The sequence below is a fragment of the Nilaparvata lugens genome, chromosome 3 (assembly GCF_014356525.2).
Source record: "Nilaparvata lugens isolate BPH chromosome 3, ASM1435652v1, whole genome shotgun sequence".
Classification (NCBI taxonomy): Eukaryota; Metazoa; Arthropoda; class Insecta; order Hemiptera; family Delphacidae; genus Nilaparvata; species Nilaparvata lugens.
Window position 1 is genome coordinate 274,992 of NC_052506.1, and position 27,245 is coordinate 302,236.

Here is a 27,245-nt window from a genome sequence, read left to right on the forward strand (position 1 = left end):
AGAACTGCCTTCTTCTGCAGCTTAAGAATACTCTCACAGTGTGTGAGATTATTAATTTGTTATTTGTATAATTTGTTATGTATGGAAGAAAAAGTTTAATTTGATATTGTGAAGAATATTGTATATCAATTTGTTTTTAGAGAGAAAAAAGTTTAATTTGGTACGGCATTGTTAAGAATTGTTTATCAATTCGTTTTGTAGAGAGAAAAAAGTTTAATTTGGTATTGTTAAGAAGTATATCAATTTGTTCTGTATGGAGGAAAAAGTTCATTTTTGTATTGTTAATAATATTGTATATCAATTCGTTTTGTTGAGGGAAAAAAATTAATTTGGTATTGCTAAGAATTGTATATAAATTTTTCCTGTAGAGGAAATATAACACAGTCGTTTATAATTTGTTTCTATCATTTCAGCAAGGGATGAAGATCATCATGGACATTATCAAAATATCCAATGGCCTTCCAATGGGTCAGCAGCGTGAGCTTCTGAATACCTTTCCAGAATTTGTCTCATCGATCACCAAGGAGGGTGATTTCATTCTGTCTGTGTAAGTACATGTACGGTATAGGGAATACACATTTGACGGATCACTTATGAACTGATCAGTGACGTATCCAGGGGGGATAAGGGAATGTGTCTATCCTCCCCGAAATGGAGTCAAATTTTTTGTGGTCAGATCAACCAATAATAAACTTCTATTGTAATGTTTTATTTATATATTGTAGGCTATAAACCGAAAAATATGTAAAATATAAGATGAGAGAATTTCATACCCCCATACGTCCCGGAGACCCCCCAAAGGTTACGTGTTTTGTAAGTTAATGTTATGATTCTCCCCATTTTTTTTACTGGATACGCCACTGGAACTGATAATCAGTTACTGATCAACTTACAATTTTACATAAAGATACTGAATTTATCAAGGATGGAAAAAGGCTTATTTTCATTGCTATCAATCAGTTAATTTCAATTTAATAATTGAAAAAAATGCAATCTGTAATTCAAAGTTTACGCAACAATAAAAGCCAAACCAAACAAAGCTTTCTCCAAGTGAATCCATTGATTGTATTATATAAGTAAATAATTATTTATTATTTTGTTAAAATTGAGTCGATAATCTTCATCTGAGTTAAAAATTCTCAGCAAAAAATGATTTTGATTGGTTTCAAAGCTATCGATTGAAACCAATCAAAATCATTTTTTTGCTGAAAATTTTCAACTCTGATGAAAATTAACCATCAATTTTAACAAAATAATGAATATTATACTATTTTTAGATGCTCCTGGACATAAGGAGATTACATTTCACAACACAAAATTGTTCCCAGTGTTTGTGTTTTGGCACGGGTTACCTACTAGTTTCAAGTACAGACAATTCCGAAGATATTAACTTAGTGATGAAGAAACATGAAGGCTACCAAGAAGGATGTTTATAAAATAATTAAAAGTCTTATTTCTTTTAACGAGTTTCAGGTCTTATTTCGTACTTCTTCATCAATATTTTGGTAATTTTAGACAAAAAACATACATAATTATTATTAAACGAAAATCCACATTAAATGCTGTAAATTACCTCAAATACTTCTGCTACTGCGCTAATATTGACAACACGGTAAGTAGCAGAAGTCTTCGGGGTGATTTACAGCATCTAATGTTTTCGTTTAATAATAATTATCAATTCATTAGCATTTGAATAATTGCAATATCTCAGTAATTTCCATCTGTAAAAATATACATTGTGAAATTTCAAAAAAATGTACCGAAATTGATAGTCATTTCAATATTTGTGCAAGTCTCTTTTATCAGAAAGATATCGATTGAGATATTATTAGATTTAATTTGGATTTCAGGTTATCTAACGCTATTCGCAATGAGGGAATTGCTGGCAATATAATCAGAAGAGATATCGAAGAAAAGCATGATATGATTGTTGATACAAACGACATTATTCTGGAAAGAGTGGTAAGCTTTTAATAGTAAATCATAAGTAATCATTTTATAAATAATAACTTAGAGGAAATATTTTTTCGGGGCAACCAAATATTTATTCAAATGGGTTAACTTATGCCAAAAGGTACTAGGTAATTAACATAACATAATAATGACATCTCTTTCCTGTATAGGGCTACTTGTAATATAAATATAAAGAAAATAATTAAAAAATTAAAGATTTTTAATTATTTTCTTTATATTTATAATAATGACATATATTTTTATCAGTTGTCTTTTTTCCGTTAGGGCTAATTTTAAATATATATAAATAAAAATATAAATCCGAGTACCATTTTTAAAATTGTTTAATCACAACATGTTTCGGCTATATTATTTTTAATAATATAAAATACTACTTACATTTAAAATAAGGCTACTATTTACATTTTTTATACATGTTTTAGAAAATAATATTATGATCAACTCGACACTTATTATTATAGTGGAGTATCATAATTAGAACTAAGTTTAGTATTAGCAATTTTGTATGTATAATATAACAACTATGTATATGTTTTGTCAATAAACTCCTCTGGTTGCAATTCATTGACAATCAGAGAAATTATTATTATTATGCCATTATCAAGTGTTTGGAAAAAATAAAATTACATTAAATATGATCAAAAATAAGAAGCTTGCAATAGTATTTATTTATTCTTCAATCACTTGATAATGGCATCATACAGCTGAAACATGTTGTGAGTAATCAATTTTAAAAAGGATACTTGGATTTCTATTTTTATTTATATTTTATCAGGTGTGAACATTTACTCTATTATTACTTTGCGCATGAAAGTGTGTTCTTCCATCTTTTTCTTGTAAATGGGGTTGATGCGAATTGAAGCTCATTCAAATTCATAGGCTATCATTGTTTATGAAGAGGAAAGTGCTTTCTGGATTGAAGCATACAGAGTTTAACTGGCATTCCTCTGTAACTCATGATGTATATCTCATTATATCTATATAATAAGAGAGAGTAGGGTTGTGTTTGTTCGTTGTTCGCATCAAAACATGTCAACTTGTGGATTGCATACCGGAAAAACGGGAATGATTTAGATCTCCAAATTTTGAACATAGATTCTAAAAATATCAATCTCGTGCACCTGGAAGCCCAAATTTCAATTTTCCTTCTAGATTTTTCAGAATTAATGTTCAAATTCATCTTTGCTACCGTAGGCTACATGAAGTTCCATAGCCAAAAGTGTGTCTTTTTATGAGCAGGTTATAAGACTACAATTTACGAACGTCTATGTAGCGCAGCGGTAAAACGCTTGCTTACGGAGTGATGGTTCCTCGGTTCGAATCCCCCCGATGTTTCCCATTTTTTTTGTTCTTAATTTTCTCCCTCGAAACGTATTATTATCAATTATTTTTTGAAGGAATTTGTTTTCATTACTATTGAACTTGGATTTTATCAAATAATTATTTTTAATGTAAAATCTTGCCACCAGTACAAATGAATTGGACATAGTCTTCATGCTGTAGGCCTATAATTGAATTTCATAAGAAAAACATGAATAGATCACAATAAAATAAGTAATAATTTATATTATTCAGTTATAATGTACTATCAGAACGAATTCCCAGTGAAACGAGTATTTTAGGTATTTTGTTTGGAATTGGGAAAACAAAAGGCTGCCTGATTCAAATTGAGGAGGATCCTAATCTAACTAAAATTTATTGATGTATTGGAAAAATCAAATTGATTCTGTGAGGTTTCCAAGTATTATGTATTCTTCAGTTTTCTATACTATAATGAAGGAAAGAACTGGCTTATACACGTAAGGAATAGGGAATTATGTTTGACGCATCATCACATCTGAAATATACTCAACTGATTAATTTGAAATTTTGCATATAGATTCTTCATTAACCGAGGATTATTATTATAGGCCTATTTTCAAATTTCGATTTTTTATTACGTCAAGTTTTCATTTTGCAGTTTTAAAATAGATCCTTGCGAAGCACGGGTTACCTACTAGTAACTTATAAAACGTGAGAGATGTGAAAAACTTGAATTTTAAAATATTTATGAATTGAATAATGCACTTATTAGCAGTGACGATCGTTTCTGCCTGGTCAGTCTGATGATTACCTATTCCAGGTTTTTTAAATAAATAGTGAAAAAGTGAGAGTATGGATATGCAACACAATGAGAGATGTAAACATGTAATCTTCCTTCAGTAATGCTCTGAATTATGATGTAAAGATATACATCACTGTTGAAATTGATAACATATTTCTATAATTTATCGAGATTGAAATAGTGTTTAACATGTACTGTACATACATACAGAGTGTCCCATTAAAGGTGTAACAGCCGAAGATTATAGATTCTACATGGAATCTTGTACAAAAATGTCCAGTCAAATGTTCTTATATCGACCTTAGTTTCGAGATATATCGATTTTTCAATATTTTTTAAAAACGTCAATAACTAGAAAATTGTCAAAATATAATTCTAAGGATATTGTTGGAAAGAGGAAGAAATTTCAAATAAGAATCATATTCTTATAAGCGCTCAAAGTTAAAAAATGGTACATTCGTCGAGTTCAAAGCCAAATTTTCAAACAGTTTGAACGCCCATAAAAAGTTCAAATACGACAAACAAAGGAACAAATTACATGAATCTTATTGGAAATGTCTTCCTCTTTCCAGCGATATCCTTAGAATTAGATTTTGACCGAACGGTTTTTAGTTATTGACTTTTTCAAAAAATATTGAAAAATCGATAAATATCGAAACTAGGGTCGATATAAGAACATTTCACTAGATATTTTTTGTAGAAGATTCCATGTAGAATCTATAATCTTCAGCTGTTACACCTTCCATGGGATACTCTGTATAATAGTACATGTTAAACTCTATTTTAATCTGGAGAAATCAGAAAGATATGTTACCAATTTCAACAGTGATGTATATCTTTACATCATAATTCAGAGCATTACTGAAGGAAGATTACATGTTTACATCTCTCACTGTGTTGCATATCTAGACTTTTTACAATTTATTTAAAAAACTATTTATTAAATTGAGTTTTCTAGTTATTGAAGTTTTTTAAAAAGAAAAATCTATATTTCTCAAAAATTGAGGTCGTTATAAGAACATTTTACTTTTTTTACAAATTTCATGTGTATGGTCTTCGGCTGTTACAGCTTTTATATCTCTTCAACCTCATTGGGCCTATTCCCTATAGTATTCATCGAGGATTTTTAATATTCCAATTTAATATCCATATTATTCTATTATACACAAATGCAATAAAATAGAACAATAGCTTTCAACCAAAGCTATTCTCTTCGAAACGAAGCCTCTTTTAAAAATTAAAAAATGTCACCTTTGAAACCAAGCCTTTCTTAAGAATTAAAAAATGTCCATTGTTAAATTCATAAATAATTATCGAAAGTAAATGATTTGAGATATTAGGTGGTGAAAAATATAACTTTACTCATCACTTTTGTATGAATATCAACAGGACATCAATTTGGATGAAATTCAAGGAATAAAGAGGAATCCTGATCCAGTTCTCTCGAAAATCGCTGCTGCAAAAGGTGCTCAAAATAGGAATTCACCGATCGTGCAAATTAATGGACCTAACTCAGTAAGTTGGCCCTATTCACTCTATCGATAACTAAAAGTTCCCATAGATCAATTGAACCTTTTGAAAAAACCTCATTCATTCATAAATATTTTGTCAAAATATTATGTTTGAATAAAGAAAAAATCTGGTGTGGCGCACTCACACAACTTTCCTTGCCGTTATGAAAATTGATCACCTGACGCTAGTGTTCCCGTGCATACTAGTTTACTATACAAAGATCTGAGTCAGCTGGTGACAGGACTATAACGCTCGATACACACGAGATCTGCTATCTCTTCATAGTGAATGATCTAATAGAATCAACAGTTTGCAATTGCAATAATAACATTTTCTCTAATTTCGAGCTTATTTTAAATTTTAGGTGAAAATGTTACTGAACATTAATTGTAGAGATTTTTATGCTCAATCTTTTCCACTTGGAACTTTGTTTTAATTGTATCTGAAGCCTGAAAATTGAGAATCTGAAATCAAACTTTGTATAGATGGGGCGGAGCTCCTGGAATTTTCACAGATATGTGACTTGTGTCAGTTGATAGAGCTTATCAATGACTATTTTAGGTAAAAATTTGATCAAAATCGTTGGAGCCGTTTTCGAGAAAATTGCGAAAAACCCTGTTTTTGACAACATTTTCGCCATTTTTGCCGCCATCTTGAATTGCATTTGATCGAAATTGTTCGTGTCGGATTCTTATAGTGTAAGGACCTTAAGTTCCAAATTTCAAGTCATTCCGTTAATTGGGAGATGAGATATCGTGTGCAAAGACGCACATACACTCACACACACACACACACACACACACACTCACACACAGACCAATACCCAAAAACCACTTTTTTGGACTCAGGGGACATTGAAACGTATAGAAATTTAGAAATTGGGGTACCTTAATTTTTTTTCGGAAAGCAATACTTTCCTTACCTATGGTAATAGGGCAAGGAAAGTAAAAAATAGTTTTTATCTGATATTCCTCATTTATTTTCTAATTCTAAAGAATCATTATGGTCTAAAGGTGCGTACAGACTTTCGCTCTGCTCCGCAACCGAACGTCACTCGAGCAGAGCGATTGATGATCGACCGGGGAGCAAGAGTGGAACGCGAGAAGAGCTAACATCTCCCGTAACGTTCATGATCGGTGCTAGTGCAGAGCGGGGGCGGAACGAGGGCGGAGCGTGCGCGGAGCGGGTTAGAGGCGCGTATATCTGTACGCAGCTTAACATTTTAGAGTATTAGCATATTAAGCTGTTCCATATTTTTCGGTATGAATATACCTCAAAATTTATCTATTGATCAGTATGTCTTTAATATTTTTAATGATTTCCTAGGAGTTTCCTGTCTTTCCTGTATTTACACTCAGTTGTGATTCGCGTTTAGACTCGTCATTAGGCGCTGTTTTCAAGCTAAAATAATTTATTTATTCATTTATTAATAATCATTACATTACATCAATTTTGGGAATAATCCCATTTGACAGGTAACTTGTCAGTACTAATACTAATACTCTTTACTAATAATCTTCATGACTAAATATATTTTCCAGGCAACACCACCTTTGAAGGACTGGAGTAAAAATAGAGCAATGGTGCGACTGATCAACACAAGAATAACACACAGACCACAAATCAAATTCAAGGATAAAATTGACAATAGGAACATCCCTTTTGAGCCCAGAATAACAGATAAGCCGAATTCATTGAAGCCTCTGGCTATATTGGTAGAGGAGGACGAAGAACATGGAGAAAGGTAAGTTGCATTATTCTACTTATAGTGGAAATTTATATAACATTTATTCAACTTATAATGATATTTTTGTTCACCAAATTTATTGGACTAAGCTCTCTCTAGACCAAAACAGCATTGTTGGATTTTTTTAGTAAATTGAAAATCTTTGAATGAGTTGCACAAATGCTAATTCAACTACGAAACCTTCTTGTTTCGATGCTGTAAATGAGTATTTTGTCCTTTATGAAGAAATGGAATATTTAAGGGCCGGTTTCCGAGCTCGGGATTTAGCTAAGTTCTAGACTTTAACTGGCTTAAAACTCTGGAGTCAGAAAATTGGCTTTCCGAGTCAGAGCCTTAACGTAGTCGAGGACTTGAATAGACTCTGGAGTTTAGAGATCACGTTAGACCCTGGAGTTTATAATTTCGCTTTCTGAGTAAAGGTCTTATAAGTCCAAGACTTGAATTAGATTCTCGCCTCTTTCCGAGTCGAGCATTTATCAAAAATCGTTAAGTCCAGAACTTGAAACCCTCGACTGGGGTAGGGTTCAAATTTAAGTTCTAGACTTGACTGAGGAAACACATTTCAGTTATTGTTTTGGAGTAGATGAAAAGCCAAATAGATGTCATGGAATACCTAAATTACTTGGATTAGTCGTTTAGTCAATCTAAATTCATAATATGTATAGTTTGCAAGTTTATTTTGCTATAAAATTGTATCAGTTATTCATAATAGTGACATTACTTTTTCATTTAATTCTTGAGTACTCTTATAAGTGTATTCAACTTGAATTTGTTGTTTTTGTTTTATGTGTCCCAACAAAAGAGACCAATTTCGTAGAAAACGTGCAAGTCCCTCAACCGATTTAGAAGTAAGATGAATCGAACAATGGATGAAATGGAATGGAACTAGGCTAGCTGATATAATCTACCAAAATCATATGAATGTGGTGTAACGGATAACAATCATATATTATTATAGTCTCAATGTTCAATTTTAAGCCGTGTCCACACTGAACTGTTCGACATACATGTTTGTTGAAAAAGTTTGGGCAAATTTTATTATGTTTAACAAATAATGTTTGCCCATGACCAGTGTGGACGAGTCACCAAACAAAATATTTGTAAGTGAAAAACATTTTTTATGTTTTACAGCTGTCAACTCTGAAAATGTTTGGAAAAACAGTTATGTTTTGATTGACAAACAATGATTGTCCAAACTTTTTAAAATGTTTGTCCCTGTGCTCCTCAACAAACATGCTTGCCGAACATGTATGTCGAACATTTGTTCAGTGTGGACACGGCTTTATGCTCACTAGCCAACTTATTGCAGTTTATTGGTGAATATGATGTTATCATAGCATGATCTTCATGTTATTGAATTAAATTTTCATTATGTTGGATTATTTAAAATTGTTGACAGCTTCAAATCTCCAATTATCCTATAGGAATCTCAACCTAATTTTCAACTGTTTGTAGTTGATATGAATTTGAGTATAATATTGATATTTGTTTCTTATTAGTTTCAGTCATCCATACGAATATGAACTGGACCTTTTCAAACCGAGAGAAGAACAACTTCTTCACAGACAACCAATAGCATACAAAGCGTTGGATGAGGTGCCATTTCTGATTGTCAATGACAACAAATCATTAGAAGAAATGATGAACCATCTGAAATGTCAGAATGAAATAGCTGTAGATGTAGAGGTTAGTTTCAAATATATTAACAAATACATTAATTAATAACAAACATACATTAATTAATAACAAACATACATTAATAACAAACAATACATTATTATTATGTACTAGCTGGCCCGGCGAACTTCGTACCGCCAAATAGTTTAATGCAGCTCATGATAAACTTTAGCTGGATGCACACCTGAGGAGGCGCGATGCGGCATTTTATTTATATAGATAATTTCCAACTGCAAAATAAATAATTTACTAAAAATCAATTAATTCTGAACACCGAAGACAGCACAATTATTCGAAACAAAGCAATGTCTTTAGACAACCTATCTGCAGCCATCTCTAGTTATTTGTGCATTGTTTTATATTTTGACGAAGTATGTCTGGCGACTGCCGGTCATGGACTGAATATACTGAATACTAAATAACCTGTAAGTCTTTAACCTAAGGCCGCACTGCTGGATGGTTACACACTCAACAGTCATTTTCTTTTTAGTCGGGGCGTTTAGAATAAAATACATGGCCGGTTATGGAGCAGCACACACTCTTGTCTACTATTTACCGACGGCTGTTCTATGATGCAATGATTATAACAGCTGATTTTTATTTCTGTGTGTGGCCAGCTCACAGATCTTCTCCCATAAGGATTGCATGTAAACTCTGATGGACCGTAGGAAAGAGTCCTGAAGTCGAATCATGAATTTGATAGGCCATAAACCTGCTCCTAAACATAACAAACACAACTAAAAAAATCATCAAATTCGGTGCACACTTATAAAAGTTATTGAATGTCAAAATTTGAGGCTCGATTTTTATTTATATAGATGATTGCTTCGATTATTATATGATTCTTATCTCTTAATTTCAAATAAAAGTCGTTATATGTATATTTCTCTTTCAGAATTCTCTAATATTCGAGTAATTTGAATGTAATAAAAAACTCAACTTACTTGAATTGATCTGGATTCATAATTACATAAAGTAATCTGTCGCCTAGATACTTCACAACTAGCCTTTTTTATTGTTTTAATATATTCTTAATATGCTCATGGACTGCAATGAAGGCTCATAAAACCTCCACTGTACCTCAAACTTAAGAGTAGAATAGAAAACATATTTTTTATTCATCTATCTTCATTTTTAAACAATCTACCATTTATTTGGAATGAATGCTTTAATCTATTGACGAATTTCTTGATTTGTTGTTTTAATTACTTGTTTCACCAACAGTGACAGCTGTAGGGTATAGGTAAAGCTCAATATAAAGTTCAAAGTTTCTAAAACTCATTGCATTATGTTGAATTGTTATTTAATTTACATTTAACTTAATGATGGTAGTATAATGATATCAAGTCGATAATTATTATTAAACAAAAATCCAAATTAAATGCTGTAAATCACCCCGAAGACTTCTGCTACTGCAAATATTGACAACAGGGTAAACAGCTAGATGGAAATATTGAAAAATATTTTCAGTAGCAGAAGTCTTCGGGGTGATTTACAGCATTTAATTTGGATTTTTGTTTAGTTGATCTTCTATATATATAAAAATGTTATGTTGGTTTGTGTACGCTTCAAAAACTCCAAAAGTACTGCACCAATTGAGTTGAAATTTTTACATGATATAAAATCCGCATCAAGGATAGTTTTTGGTCTATCAAATTTATAATCCGACTTCAGGACTCTTTCCTACGGTCCTTCAAAGTTTACATGTAATCCTTATGGGAGAAGATTTGTGAGCTGGCCTCACACAGAAATAAAAATCAGCTGTTATAATCATCGCGACATCCAACAGCCGTCGGTAGATCTGTTTTTCCATTTTCTTTCTTTCTACTGATTCAAAAAATTTCAATTCTACTAATTTTAACATGTTTAAAATTTTAACATGAGTATAATTTGTGGATTTAAGTGAAATTTTTTATATTTTTTGTGATTGTGAAGGAAGATTTTGGTTTGTATTTATATTTTGAAATTAATTAATCTGATAAATCCAAAAATATCGTAGTACATACATTTTTTGGACTCAAAATAGTGTGTGAATTAAGTTATTTATTTACATAACCTCTAGACCGTGTATTCCAAATTAAGGTTAAAAGCAGTTTTGGGCGAATGCCTGTCGTTTTTACCTGTAGTGAATCTATTGTCTATGAATAAATGAAATGAAATAATGCCGCGGTGCGAACGACGTCCAAACTTGGGTCGTAGAACTCGGAATGCTATAAATTTAGAATATGCACGGGAAAATCAGCAGCAAGGAGATATACCATTCAATTCCCCAGCAAGGTGCATTCAACTATATCTAAAAATGCAAACTGCTGTACAACTAGCACATAGGAAGTCCATATTGAGATATAAAATACTGATTGATGGATTATTTTCATAAATATATAGTGCATCAGATTAAGCAAAGACTAAGCACACCTGAGGAGGCGCGGCTTGGTGATACAAAGTGTTGATCTTATGGAGATTGCCTTATCACACTGTTACATGCCATGTCCGAATCAGTGAGTGCGAGTTCTTCCATTCAAACAAATGAGCAAGAAGCACCTGGATGCAAAATGCCGCATCGTGCCTCCTCAGGTGTGCATCCAGCTAAAGTTTGTCATGAGATGCATTAACTGTTTGGCGGTACGAAGTTCGCCGGGACAGCTGTATTTTATATAATTAAAATATAAATATTTTAATAATTAATTCATTATCGTCTGAATAAATGCAATATCTCAGTAAATTTCATCTGTATCAAGTCGATAATTTAGATTTGGCAAACACATCAATAATATATTTTTATCTCTGTTCTGTTCAGCATCATTCGTATAGGACATTCCAAGGAATTACGTGCTTACTACAGATTTCGTCCAGAGAGAGAGACTTTGTGATTGACGCCTTGGAACTGAGAGACAGGTTACATGTTCTCAATGATGTTTTCACCGACCCTAAAATTGTCAAGGTTAGTATTATTGGTAAAACCAATAACTTCAATACATTTCTGTTGATAATTTGGGTAAGATCTAACTTGAAAAGTTGTATTCAACTACAGTGATGATTCTGACTAAAGCTTACTCAATACATCTACAAGCTACCTAATTCTAGACGCGCCGATTTCGAATGTTATTTGTATTGTTGACAATTTTGTGAAGTATTCAAATGCATTGGATGAAATTTGGCGATCAAGTTTCAAATTGATAAACATGAATAGAAAAAATATTTATTGGGTATTTATATACTACTTGATTTTTCAATTATTAGGATTTTGATTTTTCAATATTAAAGATAATACAGGGTGACCACGAGAAACATTTACATTTTATAAATTAGAAAACAATATTAATTTTTCAAGATACTATTTATTCAACTTGAGTAAAATAGTTGTTAGTAAATGCAATTCACTTTATGTAAGGAAGAAGACGTCATTTTTCCCTGAGGTAATTTTATTTTCTGTCCAGGAAGATCTCACTGATTTCAAATTTGTGGAGATGTGCACTTCCCCCTCGATCTCCGGACCTTACAATGTATGGTTTTATTTGTGGGGATATTTGAAAGAGCAAGTTTATCGACATAAACTCTCTACTTTAGATGACTTGAAAGCGGCGATACTTACTGAGGTGGTTTGATCAATGAGGATACACTGGAACGAGTGCGGGAGAGCTTCCTGGACGCAATAGAAAATTGCCTCAGGGAAAAAGGACGCCACCTTCCTGACATAATTTTCTCTACGTAGAGTAAATGGCATTTACTCGCAACTATTTTAATCAAATTGAATAAATATTGTCTTGAAAAGTTAATATTGTTTTCTATTTTTAATATGTAAATGTTACTCGTGGTCACCCGGTATAATCAATTTGAGTATACTTGATATTTTCTCGGAGGAAAATTATCTTATCTAATATTGCTTGTATAATTTATTAATATCGGGGACCGAGCTTTGCTCTGGAGTACAAAAGCATAAAAAAATATACGAAAGAAGAAATTATAATAACATTCATTACAAAAATGTTCTATCCAATCACAGTAAATTGAGATTAATTCCCAGAGAAATGCAAAAATTTTCCTTACAAATACCCGGTTGCACAAAAGCCGGTTAAATTTTAATCCTGATTAATTTCACGTTAACCAGAAGACCATTTCAAAAAGATGGATCTACTGGAATTAATCAGGATTGAAAATAACCCGGCTTTTTTGCAACCGGCACTAAATACCTGATTGAATGATTACACAAGTTCAACAGCTGAGTCATAATTTTGACACAGTCCCACACACATGAACTCGCTCACTCACTTCCATCATCAACAGACGACGAAATAATTTTATTATTATCAGCTGTTTTTCCAAGTGTGAATAATAATTATCCTTTTAATGTCCTTCAGCGACATTCCCCAGGGATGAGACCTAGTGCAATCGAATTTTTATATTATAAATCTACTATGTTCTGAATTTCGTGAGAATCGTTAGAGCCGTTTTCGAGATCCGGTGAAATACAAACATCCAAACATATAAACAGAAATTGCTCGTTTAATAGTATAGGATTCCATGGTTTGTTACTGGAAATTGATGTGTTAAGCTGAGTCAAATACATTTAAAATGCACTGTCTTATTGTTTTGGTTCATTAATTGTGCTCTAATTTGGGCAGGTATTACACGGAGCCGACTCGGATATCCAATGGCTGCAGCGTGACCTGTGTGTTTATATTGTGAACATGTTTGACACACACCAAGCTGCTCAAGTTCTCGACTTCCATAGACTTAGTCTCGCTCATCTGTTGAAGGTTTTCTGCAATATTGATTCGAATAAAACTTATCAGCTCTATGACTGGAGGACAAGGTATGATAATAAGTAGTTCTAACGATGTTCATGTTGATCGTAACAACATTCAGATTATAAAATTGATTCACATTATTGAATAGCGTATAGTTGGACCAATCAGTGTATTTTAAACAGTATAAAAATAGTCAATATAATGTTATATCTAGGTTATAACATTTTAAAACATTTTATCTACATTATTCCTGTGCTGCCCTTGAAATTTGAAACTTCGAAATAATTTAGCTTCTCTGAAATATAGACATCTTATTTTTTACGCACTTCTAAAGATTATTTGTGGTTGAATATTTGGAGGTATTATACTTCTAAGAAGATGGTGTCAGAACTAAGGACTGTATGCATCATTCACAACGCTTAATTAACTACCATCAAATGACGGTATAGTCATGCTTGTTATAATGTTTTACATTCCGGATTTAAACCAACTTGATCTATTTCCGTTTGAACTAAGATAATGCATATAGGCTGAAAGATATCACAAGTGACTTTTCAACCTTTCGGTAAATGGTGAACTTTGATTTTATTTTCAGTTTGAAAGCAAGTCTATTTTACCTGGCCAGTTTCCTATTGCAAATTCAAAAATTTATATAAATAAAAATCGAGCCTCAAATTTGACATTCAATAACTTTTTTATGTGTGCACCGAATTTGATGATTTTTTTTAGTTGTGTTTGTTATGTTCAGGACCAGGTTTATGGCCTAACAAATTTATAATCCGACTTCAGGACTCTTTCCTACGGTCCTTTAAAGTTTACATTTAATCCTTATGGGAGACGATTTGTGAACTGACCACACACAGAAATAAAAACCAGCTGTTAAAATCATTAGCGTCATCCAACAGCCGTCGATAGATCTGTTTTACTTTCCTTGCCCTATTAACCATAGGTAAGGAAAGTATTGCTTTCCAAAAAAAATTAAGGTACCCGAATTTCTATATTTCTATACGTTTCAAGGTCCCCTGAGTCCAAAAAAGTGGTTTTTGGGTATTGGTCTGTGTGTGTGTGTGTGTGTGTGTGTGTGTGTGTGGAATGACCTGAAATTTGGAACTTGAGGTCCTTACACTATAAGGATCCGACACGAACAATTTCGATCAAATGCAATTCAAGATGGCGGCTAAAATGGCGAAAATGTTGTCAAAAACAGGGTTTTTCGCGATTTTCTCAAAAATGGCTCCAACGATTTTAACCAAATTCGTACCTAAAATAGTCATTGATAAGCTCTATCAACTGCCACAAGTCTCATATCTGTAAAAATTTCAGGAGCTCCGCCACATCAATGCAAAGTGTGATTTTAGATTCCCGATTATCAGGCTTCAGATACAATTTAAGCAAAAAATTTAAAAAGCAAAAAAGTGGAAAAGATTGAGCATAAAAATCTCTACAATTAATGTTCAGTGACATTTTCACCTAAAATTGGAAATAAGCTCGAAATTTGAGAAAATGTGTTTATCCAATAAAGCAAACTGTTGATTCTATTAAATCATTCACTATGAAGAGATAGCAGACTACGTGTGTCTCCAGCGTTATTGTCCTGTCACCAGCTGGCAGATCTTTGAATAGTAGACTTGGAATGCGCGTGTTCACTTGCGTCAGGTGCCGTTTTAAAACGGCAAGGAAAGTTGTGTGAGTGCGCCACACCAGATTTTTTTCAATTTTCTTTCTACTGATTCACAAAATTTCAATTCTTGATAATGCCGCGGTACGAATGACGTCCAAACTTGGGTCGTAGAACTCTAAATGCTATAAATTTAGAATATTCACGGGAAAATCAGCAGCAAAGAGATATACCATTGTTATCGTTATTGTTATTTCATCGTATAAAACCGCATTAGATGAGCACAGCTCAAACGGTGTACGACCTGTCAAATATATGGTTTCCCTCCATTGAGGAAATTTTTTCATTTTACAAAATCGTCTCCCAGCTAAATCGTTTACATTCAATTCCCAACAAGCTGCATTCAACTTCTGAACAACTAACTAAGCACAAAGGAATTCCATATTGAGATATAAATTTAAATACTGATTGTTGGATAATTTTCATAAAAATATTGTGCATCAGATTAATCAGGCTAAGCACACCTGAGGAGGCGCGGCTTGGTGATACAAAGTGTTGATCTTATGGAGATTGCCTTATCACACCGTTCCACGCCATGTCCGATTCAGTGTGTGTGAGTTCTTCCATTCAAACCAATAAGCAAGAAGCATCTGGATGCAAAATGCCGCATCGCACCTCCTCAGATGTGCATTCAGCTAAAGTTTGTCAAGTGATGCATTAACTATTTGGCGGTACGAAGTTTGCCAGGCCAGCTAGTAAAAAATATTTTTTAATAATATCGATTTTATAATATAATTTATAGCTTGAAGAATGCATTGTTATTAAGGAATGGATGAGTAAAAAATTAGGTTCCATAATATATACCTAGTTTTATAAAATGATCCATAACTCATTTATTTATTTCTGTAGGCCTCTGTCAGACGAAGCCATTAGATATGCCAGGGAGGATACTCACTATCTTCTTTACATTTACGACCTCCTTCGGAATCAATTGATAGAAAAATGTAAGAATAACACAAACCTGCTAGAAAGCGTCATCTACAGAAGTACACAGATATGCAAAAAGGTAATCTCATTTCCTAATATTTCTCTAGTATTACTATTATCAATTATTATCTAGTATTATTATTTTATCAATTCGGATCTTAATCTTCCTAATTCAAAATTAATTGTTTCAAGTGTTTGGGTTTGTTTCAATGTGGGAATTAGTGAAGAATTAGAAAGTCGCACATACCCTTTATTTGAACAATTATTTTATGGAATTGGTATGAAAAGAAGTTTTGGACTGTAGTCTGTTTCTTTGTCCTTAAGTTGATTGTAAATGATGAATAAATAAATTATTCCATTCAGTTTAAATTTAATTCAAAATATTAAAAACTAAATCCTTTCAATGATTTTACTGAATTCCAACTTAGAACTGAAATTTATTTCATGTTTTACAAATGTTTTTACAAAGCAATAATTATTAGGAAAACAGTATCATGATGGGAAAAAAGAAAAGAACTTAAATATCTTAACAGCTGTGGTTGAAGTTGTACAATATTGTATATTAATAATATGAACGAGACAGTCACTCAATTTGATAATTAAAAAAATTATAATAATAATTCTTTGTCAATTTCACACAAACAGAAATAGAGCAATAGTGAAAAAACAAAAAAAATAATAAAACCGGAAAACAAACAAAATATAAAATTCCTCGATGTACCTAACTATTATACAGTAAATATATACATAAAAAGAACGAATAAAAAATAAATACATAAACCTCCTTTGAAGAGTGGTAGAGGGGACTTACAGAAAGTTCTAATAATAAATAACAATGATAATAATAATGTACTTAATCAATTTCCAAAGGAAAAAATATGTTGCAAAATGTCTTCAATTGATGAAATATAAGGTCCATTTGCTAAAACTTCTTCTACTAATAAAACGATAGTGAATTATTTAAAATTGTTTCAGATTTTGTCGCAATGAATATTATTTGATTTAAAACTTTATTGAAATGTTGAAAATATAAAACCGTTTTATAATTCCTCTGAACCGTACTGGAAATGAGCAGAATTTTCTTATTTCAGAATCTGTCAAAGACTAATAGTAGCATTTACCAATATTTTTAGCACTATGACTGAATATTGGAAAATGAAATGAAAAAAAGAAAATCTTTATTAGACGGAGTTATTTATTATTATTAATTATCATTATTATTATTATTATTATTTAGCTTATGGTAGATACATGAGTCTCAAATGCCTAGATAGATTTATACACTGTATATTTCCAAATTCTTTGAGACGTTGTGTAGTTTTCGGTCAGGAGAACATAAATTGGTCTGACCGCCATTATTTGCTAGTCCATTTAGCGTTAACCCAATGCACCATGGAGGCGACTAGCATTACACATAATTAAGTACATTATTATTATTATTATTGTTATTTATTATTAGAACTTTCTGTAAGTCCCCTCTACCACTCAACCTCGAATATTCTAATTAGTGGGAGAATAACATTATTGTGAATCCAGACATTGAAGTTTTCAAAGTATTAAATACGATTTTCATTTTCAGAAATACTGGAAAGTGATGTTAAATGAAGAGAGTCACATGGATCTGTACAGGAAAAGTAGGAAATTGTACGACAATCGCCAAATGTACGCCCTTCGACGTCTCTACATGTGGCGGGACAAAATCGCTCGAGAAGAAGATGAAAGCTATGCGTAATTATCACTCAATTTCTCTTCGTTTATTAGATCTTAATCTTTTCAACCTTTCTCACTAGACGATAAGCCGTCGGTCCTGTCTACCTAAAAAGAAGTCATCTCTCATCATCATCCCTCTCACTCATTACCCACGCATAAGCCTAAGAGCTTATGTGGGCATCACCCTCAGTATTATAATTATTATTAATTTTATCCTACTAAAAATACTAAACCATCCATACACACAACAGTCAACCAATTTATGTGGGCTGTAAGTTAATTACGTACAGTATTTCTCTCATGCCCGGTTGCAGAGTCGTCACATAAAGTTAAAATCAGCATTTTACTTATTTATGAAGCCATAACTCCACTTTTCGTTGCACAGATGTCAAAGTAAACTATAGCTCCCATAAAACTAAAACGCCCAATTAAGCACATGATTCGTTGCAGAGTCGTCAAATAGAGCTTATTTATGTCTCCAATAGCTAAAAACGGTCATTTAAGTTATGGGCCCGAAGTCGTGCTGTTAAATCCACTATCTACACTCGCCAAATGCATTTTAGAGGTTGTGTGTGATAGCTTTTTTTGAAAGATTTTTATTAAAAACTATCTGTAATAATATCGTTAAATATGGTGAGAAATCTCGCCAAAAGCCAAGATTCGCTATAAATATGGTTTATAAATTTTATGTGAGGTCTTTTAGCTCTGTTCACAGTAATGTCGATCGAAACTTTCCCCGATGCCAGGACATTGGTTGGATAGAAGCATGTACGGAAAAAAGTGAATAGAGCTGCAGTGTGACTTATGTGTGATGATAATTCGAGATATAGCTAAATGGGCTTCGACAAACGACTGTGCAACGACCAACCATTTATGTCAGTGATTTTAAACTGTGTCTCACATAAATATGTTTGATTTTATGTAACGACTCTGCAACCGGGCATCAAACTGCTTCTCTTCAAAATCACCAATTTTAACGTCATATCAATGGCTATTTTCAAATTCTCGCTTCACCAAGTGCTGTATTTATGAACGATTCTTCTGATGCAAGCACGCTTTGGTTGCCTTTCAATCAGCTATCAGAATCCGGGTGAAACCTATCTCAATGGGTTTTAACTATAAATGACAGCTGTTGTTTTAGGAATAAGTTTGAGTTTCTTTACAAGTTGAAAATTTTCAATTATTAATATAGTATTATTTTTTCAGTTATCAGTGATGATTTAATGAAGAATTATTATTTAAATTGGTTTTCAACTTTTCTAAATTTTAAATTCCTAGTTTATATATATTTTGGACTCAAAATTTGACAAAAATCATGTAGTGTAAACATAACATATTTTTGGACAATTTCGATCTAAATTGGGAAAGGAACAGTTTTGGGCTTTAAGCTTTGTTCCTTTCCCAATCATTCATAGTTGAGAATGATATTGTATCTGTCAATGTATGAATAAATAAATGGGGGCATGGGACGGTCAAGCTAGAACAATACAACTGCGAGACCCTTTGCAGGTAGATTTAGCACATTTTTGACCCTTGTGCAATGAAGCGTAAGCCCCCATCCTGCTAAGTTTAGTAACGTTAATCGACACTTGGCATTTACAATTTTACTTAAATTTAGAAAAATGAAGCTCATGTAGAAAAATGGTTGAATTTCATCATCATGCAACCCAATGTTGAGCTTTTTTCACTTATCAAATTTCAACTTAATTCCAGATTGACCATATATAGATCATAAACAATATAGTATATCGGGGCACCGAGCTTTGCTCGTTATTTTTTTATTGACTTTTGATAAACCAAACAAAATTCTTTAAAATGATTGGGGAAGTACTAACAGGCACAGCCCAAAACTGTTCTTTCCCGAATTCTGATTTATACACTATAATAGTCCAGAAAGTAGGATGTTCCATACACTCGAATTCAATTTTCTGTTCAAACATTTGAAAACAAAAAAATTATAGTTTAGGTTAGATACAAACCAAATTGATAACAAAATAACACTCACTAATCACTTAAAATTGTCAATAATGATCAACTTGAAAATTATGATATACTCTAGTTTAGGAGGATTATCATGTCATGTCAACAAATCAGACTATGTTGATCAAGTCGATAAATGTCTAGCTAGATAAAATTTATCGCTGATTGATTATGATTACACAGCTGGAAATAATCCGTCTCTCTCCCAAACACGCCACACGCATCTTCTGTTGTCTATAGACGACAAAATATCATCTGTTTTCCAAGGATGAATTATCCTTCAATGTCGTTCAGCGAGTTCTCCCAATAAGGAAACCTAGTGCAATCGAATTTTATATCATAAACTTACTATGTTCCAAATTTCGTGAAAATCGTTAGAGCCGTTTTCGAGATCCGTTAAACATAAATAACCAGATATAAATATACAGAAATCGCTCGCTTAATATAATAGGATATAGTAATCGAATAAAAAAAACATCAATACAAGGCTCTTTGGGCCACTGATTCCATGGATTAATTGGGCAGTTTTATTATACATGTCAAACAATTCATGTTTTTGTGGCCCAGAGTAATAGGACTTGAGCATCACTGCTTAGTGGCCCAGCACAAGCGCGTTCACAATTTATTATATGTGTGTGATAAGGGTATATCAATGTGGAATGCTAGCTTTCACGTTAATAAAAATCAGGATGGTAAACTATAAACTTGAAGAAAATACTCCATTAATGATGAACTTACAAATTTACACATTTGAATATATTTTTGTGCCACTCGATATTTTTCAAACGATACATATGTTGAGTTGCGGACCAGAGTGTTGGGTTTGGAGTAAATTTTGAAAAAATATATTATGTGTTGCTAAATTTAACTGGATGGGGGCATAAAGAGATCTATTGTTGAATATTGGTTGAACATTGACATGAGTTGACAGTTATTGTTTCCCATTCCACCGGCGTTGAAGGAGGGGTATTATTCTCTCTTGACTTTTCCATGCCCCATCCTGATAGGGTTTACCCCAGAATCCTTCTGATTGGCTCCTGTTGATGCTTTCTATGCTAGCAAAGTGTGCTTGACGAAAAACGTTCTTAAAACTCATTTATAAATACGGATTTAAAAATTCAATCAAAAAGCTACCAGAGGGAGCTAGAAAGGGAAGGACCAAACCACATTTCAAGTATTGTTCCACGTTCGCAAGTATCACTAACAGAATGAAAACTGAACAGCCAACTAGAGACTAATAAATATCATGGAAAAAATATAGGATTAGAAGATATCCCATTGTATAGGTCGTTTATCTTTAAAATTTCATTATCGGGGCACCGAGCTTCGCTTGTTATTTATTTATTGATAAACAGAACTCAATTCTTTAAAATGATTGGGGATGGACTAACAGGCACAGCCCAAAACGATTTCTTCCCCGAATTTTGATTTATACACTATAAATATTCCAAAAAGTAGGTTATGTTCCATACACTTGAATTCAGGTCAAATTTAGTCCAAATATTTAAAACATAAAAGTTCTAATTTAGATTGTTACAAACCAAATTGAATAACAAAATAACACTCACTAATCACTTAGAACTGTAAATAATGATTAACTTTGAATACTATGATATACCATCTCATGTCAACCAATCAGATTATTTTGATCGAGTCAATTAAAATTTCTAGATTTCTCGCGAGATACGGTAAGCTAATTGATTTCCCAGCTGATCTCTCACACAGGCTCACGCATCTTCTGTTATCGACAGACGACGAAATTATCATCTGTTTTTCCAAGGATGAATTATCCTTTTCATGTCCTTCAGCGAGTTTTCCCAGGGATGAGACCTAGTGCAATCGAATTTTTATATCATAAACCTACTATATTCCAAATTTCGTTAAAATCGTTGAAGCCGATTTCGAGATCCGGTGAACATAAATAGCCGGATAACCAGTTATAAAAGTATAAAAAGATATACAGAAACTGCTCGCTTAATATAATAGGATGCCGATTTTCGTTAACTCAAGCCGATTACTGTCGACTACTGTCTGTTTACTGTTTTGGCCAGATGAGAGTGTAAGAACGGCACATAGCTTCACGAAAAATAACTACTAGGACTATCGGCTTGAATTAACATTGAAATTTGAAACATAAACGCCCTATACCATAGGATATCTTCTCATGCTATTTTTTTATTAATCAATCAGTCTTGATCCGCTATTTTTTCATGCTAATATTTATTAATTATTCAGTCTTGATCCAATACTTGGGTATTCTCCAATTTAAAGTTTATCGCATTCGATTGATTTAATCTTCGTTTTGTTCTCGCAGGTACGTTCTTCCTAACCATATGTTACTGCAAATATCTGAATCGCTTCCAAGGGAAATGCAGGGCATATTGGCATGCTGCAATCCTGTGCCACACCCTAGTTCGACAGAATTTATGATGATTCAAAATTCTTTTAGAAGCCAGAGAGCAGTCGCTTGTGAAGGTAACATTAAATATATATATGCATATGCATATGCATTATGCATTCATAGGCCAAAGTTAGAAAAAATAATAATTTACACTTAATATGTTAAATACTAATAGAATCTAGTAAGTTGTGGAGCCACTGACTCTGACATGCCTCTTCTCCGCATCATGAACTTGTGTCAGCCTCCATGATATGTTGTGGACACTCACATATCAGGTGATTTTTTTTTTTTTAACATCTTATTGCCCATAAAAACAAAATACAAAATAAAAAACTTACAAAAGAAATATTCTACATTATATTAATATATTATGCTATTTACACATAAATTAAAATTACATGGCACCACCCAGCAAGGGCAAAACCCTGACCGCGCTGAGTGGAGAGTATCAGCGTTAGACAATATAAAAATTTATTTACTAATAATCAAAGCTAAAAAAAATCGAAGTTAACAATAAATTATAATCTAGTAATTATAATATTTGACTGATGTCGAAAGAAAAATTTTGTATCACCACTTATTTGTTCCATCCTCTGTCTACCCCTATTAGCAAGATATTCTGACAATGCATTTGGCATTATATTTATTATTTTTGAGCTGATCATTGATTGAATTTGTCCACATTGGCACAGAGGATCAGAGGTGTATCCCCATGCTGTAATCAGCTCAGCACACCTTCCCAACTGGCGTCCTGAACCGGTTAAGGCCACACACTCTCTACGTCTCAGCTGGGTGCCAGGGATAATGTCATTTAAGGTCATCCAAAAAGCCTTTGTTCCTAACCTCTCCCTGCAATTATCTCAGTCTCCATAACTCCTTCGCACTTCTTATTTCTTCCTACTCATCAAGTCTCAAGTATCTTCTTGACTTTAGGCGCATTGGTGTATTTTTTATACATATTAAACATGTATAGTAACTATAACAATCTAATAATGGTCAATAAAAGTTGTGTCTCGTCATTCCAGTATGCGATATTTATAAAGAACGGCAGGTAATTGTGCTTCGCAAGCCTTACAAAAATACAAAAAGATGACGTTAAAAGTACTTAAAATTTATAATGTTGTTTTAATTTATCATGCACATTTTTAGGATTTGTTGGCCGCTGAAATTCAGATTTTTGACGTGATGTGCCTTGGTGTATTTTTTATACATATTAAACATGTATAGCAACTATAACAATCTAATAATGGTCAATAAAAAGTTGGTGTTCGTCATTCCAGTATGCGATATTTATAAAGAACGGCAGGTAATTTGTGCTTCGCAACGGCTTACAAAAATACAAAAAGATGACGTTAAAGTATTATAATGTTTGTTTTTAATTTATCATGCACATTTTTAGGATTTGTTGGCCGCTGAAATTCAGCTTCAAATCTACAAAAATTGTTAAAACTATAAATTAGAAAAATATACATAAAGTATTCTATTTTGCCAAAATAGCAGTATTCATCTTCATTAAAGTTGAAAATTAGTTTTTGCTAATAAATAAGAATACTTATTTACACAAAAAAGGTCGAGATCGGGGATCGAACCCAGAATGATTGAAGTTTCAAGTAAAAACTAAAACTTTTTGTGTAGTTGAGAAGTTGATATTGTGGTAATTTTTTAAAACTAAAACTTCAATCAGCCGCCATTTTGGATACAAAGTAGGTCTATATATAACATTGCTATTGATGTCATCTTCTTGTTCTTGTCTCTTCTGTATTATAACACAAACAGTCTTAAACTTATGAAGGGTTTCCATACATATGACTCACTCTTTAGATAAAAATAGACCTATAACCATCCTCGGTAAATACAGAATCTTTCTTTAAAATAAAAGTTAATCAGTTCGGTGATTCAGGGGTGATAATGCTTTAAGCAGAACCAGCAACTTTATCTTTATTTAAATCGAGTAGATATAGAGATTGAATAGGATCACTTTGAATACTTGAATTACAACATAGTCTGATTTCTATGAAATCGTTGACTGATATGTCGTAATTTAAGTATTCAAAAGTGATATAAACAAGCAGTTCGTAATGGAAAGAAACATTGGAAAATAGAATAGGAGTTAATTTCGGAACTTAACTTTTTACACGGACAAAAAGTTGAAATATGGGATAGTATATTGTGACGTATTGAAAACTATGCTTTCACAATTTCGAAACGTTGAAAAGAATACAATTAGTATGTTTCACAATTTTGTAAACAATGCTGTATTTTTAAAAATATTTGGGGCTCCACCACTTCCCGATGGGAAGAAAATTTACAAAGGATATACATAGCTGAAGATGGTAGAGCAGATATTTTTAAAATGAAAAGAAAAAATCATTCTATGAAATACAACATTTTAAAAAAGAAATTATTTGGAATGTATAAGTTAATAGTTATATAATTTGGCTATGAAGAAAAGGAAATCAGATTATGATCAAACAAGTCATAATTATCTTATATGAAAGGAGTTTCTATTATTTCAATTTAATTATTTTTTAAAACTAGGTAATCAATATTTGAGGATTTTCCTCTTGGTTGCAATTCTCTACATTTTATTTATATTTTTCAATTCCTATAAAAAGAAAAAAAAAAACCATCACATGGAATTTGATAATGTAATAAATTGATTAATTAATGAGTACGATGCCAATCTCCTTTATAATGATCAATTGACCATCTCGTTAGCTTTGGCTGGTAGGTGAGTATAGAGGAAGGTCCAGGTCTGGCCAGTCAGAGTCTTTGGGTGTTCGGAGGACTGACTCGAAAAAAGTGGAAAAATCTAAATGAAATGCCGGCTGGTGAGGAGACTGGAAAGTTCCACCACTCTGAAGCTCTGCGATATTCATTCAGTCAGTGCAATTTGGCTTTCTGGTGATCCTGATTTTATTATTGAAAATTAAAATAATAATATAATTTTTATTTCCATTAGATGTGTACAAAAGTACAAAAATAATATTAATTACACTGTATGAATACTTAAGTGATACAAAAGTCTGTACTCAGCTAAGTCGTGAAAAAAGACAAACAAATATCACCTCTACACACACAAACATCTGAAAGGAAATAATTAGGTACTCCGAGGCAAAGGCCTATATGGGAGTCCAAGAATAAAGAATAAACCAGAAACACACTTATCATTTGTATATGAACAAAAAGATAATAATAAACTGAGGTAAACTATGTATTATTTACATTAAAATATAAAATGTTTGATTCAATTGTTATTTTGGGTAACGGTGCTTGGTCGGGCTACAACTTACTTATTTTGTATTGTCAATATTATTCAGAATCAGTCTTTACTTAAATTAACACTATTGGAATCAACTGTAGATCGGAGTCTAAGAAAATTATTTTAAGACATTTATTTCTATCAGGATTCAAGTTAATTTGGTGAAGACGACTTCAACATCATTTGTTTCTAATAACCAAATGAAAATAATTATAAATTGAAGTGCTTGAAGAGCTGTCAAAACCCATGTATTTATCCAAATAATGAACTAGTAGTTCTTTGAACAGTAGGACCTCACGCAGTATTCTCATCCACAAGTACCTGATTGCAAACTATAGAACTTATGGAAATACAGCTATAGACTGGCTTCTCCAGTCAATAATTTATTCCCTGTCATCTTTAGGTTTTCTCTTAACTCTGTATTATTCCGAATCGGAAACAGGTTGGGCTTCGTTCGTTCGTGTCAGGTGGTTCTATATGCCAATATTTGAAAATTATCCACTGTTTTAACGTCTTTGTCATTAAACATGAAAGGTTATGTGCATTCTGGAGCAAGACAACATTTTAAGAGATGTCAACTGATGTGTTTCACCAGTCTCAGTGCGGATCGTCAATCTGCCTCCAGGTCGGGCAGTTTTCTCTGTGAGGCACATTATAAATAAGTATAAATAAGTAGGTTTGGGCTTTCAAAGCCTGTTTTCCAAAACTGTATGTGTGATGCTTTTGAATATATCTGTGAATGTTAGTAAATTGTTATCCGTTTGTTTGTAGAACTTTTGATAAGATGCTTGAACATCAAGACGATTTGTAATGTAGTTTCTATATACCGGATTATTCAAAAAGGACTTTACAACTTTGAAAATTTATATAAATCTTACAGTATTAAACAAGGTGCAGAGCTGGTTTTGGTGTTGTTTTAATGGAAACACATCAAGTTTTTTACCTCTACCTAAAGATGTTCTATGTGACTACCGTTTGGTTATCCTGCAGACATCCCATCGATAGTCGATTTCTTCCCAGACTCGCACTAGCATTCCAGGTGTAACTTGCTCAACAGCAGCGCAAATCCTTGCTCTAAGTTCAGGTTGAGTGGCTGGCAAAGGAGGTACATACACCATATCTTTTATGAAACCACACAAGAAAAACTCCAGTGTTAGTCGGGGGAACGAGGGGGCCATGCAATTGGTGCATTACGGCCAATCCACTGATTGGAAAGCGGTCATTAAAAAAATCCCGAGACGTCAGTCAGATAGTGTGGAAATATAAATGGTAAAACAAAGTTTTTTTTTGTTTTTCAGAAGCATATTGAGACAGAAGCTCAAAGACAGTCAATAGAGCAGGCGCCGAATTGGAAGCCAGTGAATGTGGAGAGTAAGCTGTACTGCCCGCATGACCTTTCCTGCAGCGATGAGTTGCCTGAGAACTTGCCCACTGTCTTGCTGGGGGGCTTGAGGCTGGAACCTGCCAATTGCGCCCTCACTGCAAAATGCGCCATCAATGTGTTCGCTGATGAACAGGTGAGTTT

General features: G+C 32.8%; 1 protein-coding gene across 1 annotated transcript; it reads left to right on the forward strand.

Moving 5' to 3' along the window:
* The first annotated feature begins 409 nt into the window (after positions 1-409).
* Positions 410-27,245, forward strand: LOC120350151 (exosome component 10-like). The gene is made up of 11 exons (XM_039422560.1): positions 410-547; positions 1,851-1,962; positions 5,468-5,593; positions 7,132-7,334; positions 8,837-9,023; positions 11,812-11,955; positions 13,637-13,827; positions 16,290-16,446; positions 17,947-18,095; positions 22,372-22,532; positions 27,019-27,245. Exons 1-11 carry the CDS (start codon positions 420-422, stop codon positions 27,027-27,029), a joined length of 1,569 nt encoding a protein of 522 aa, XP_039278494.1. The 5' UTR covers positions 410-419; the 3' UTR covers positions 27,030-27,245.

What these genes read in the sequence shown, in the direction of transcription:
- LOC120350151 (XM_039422560.1), top strand. Translation starts at nt 420, where the DNA reads ATGAAGATCATCATGGACATTATCAAAATATCCAATGGCCTTCCAATG. An exon ending in CCGACCCTAAAATTGTCAAG is followed by an intron (nt 11,956 to 13,636) that starts GTTAGTATTATT and finishes TAATTTGGGCAG; the next exon opens with GTATTACACGGAGCCGACTC. An exon ending in CTCTATGACTGGAGGACAAG is followed by an intron (nt 13,828 to 16,289) that starts GTATGATAATAA and finishes TTATTTCTGTAG; the next exon opens with GCCTCTGTCAGACGAAGCCA.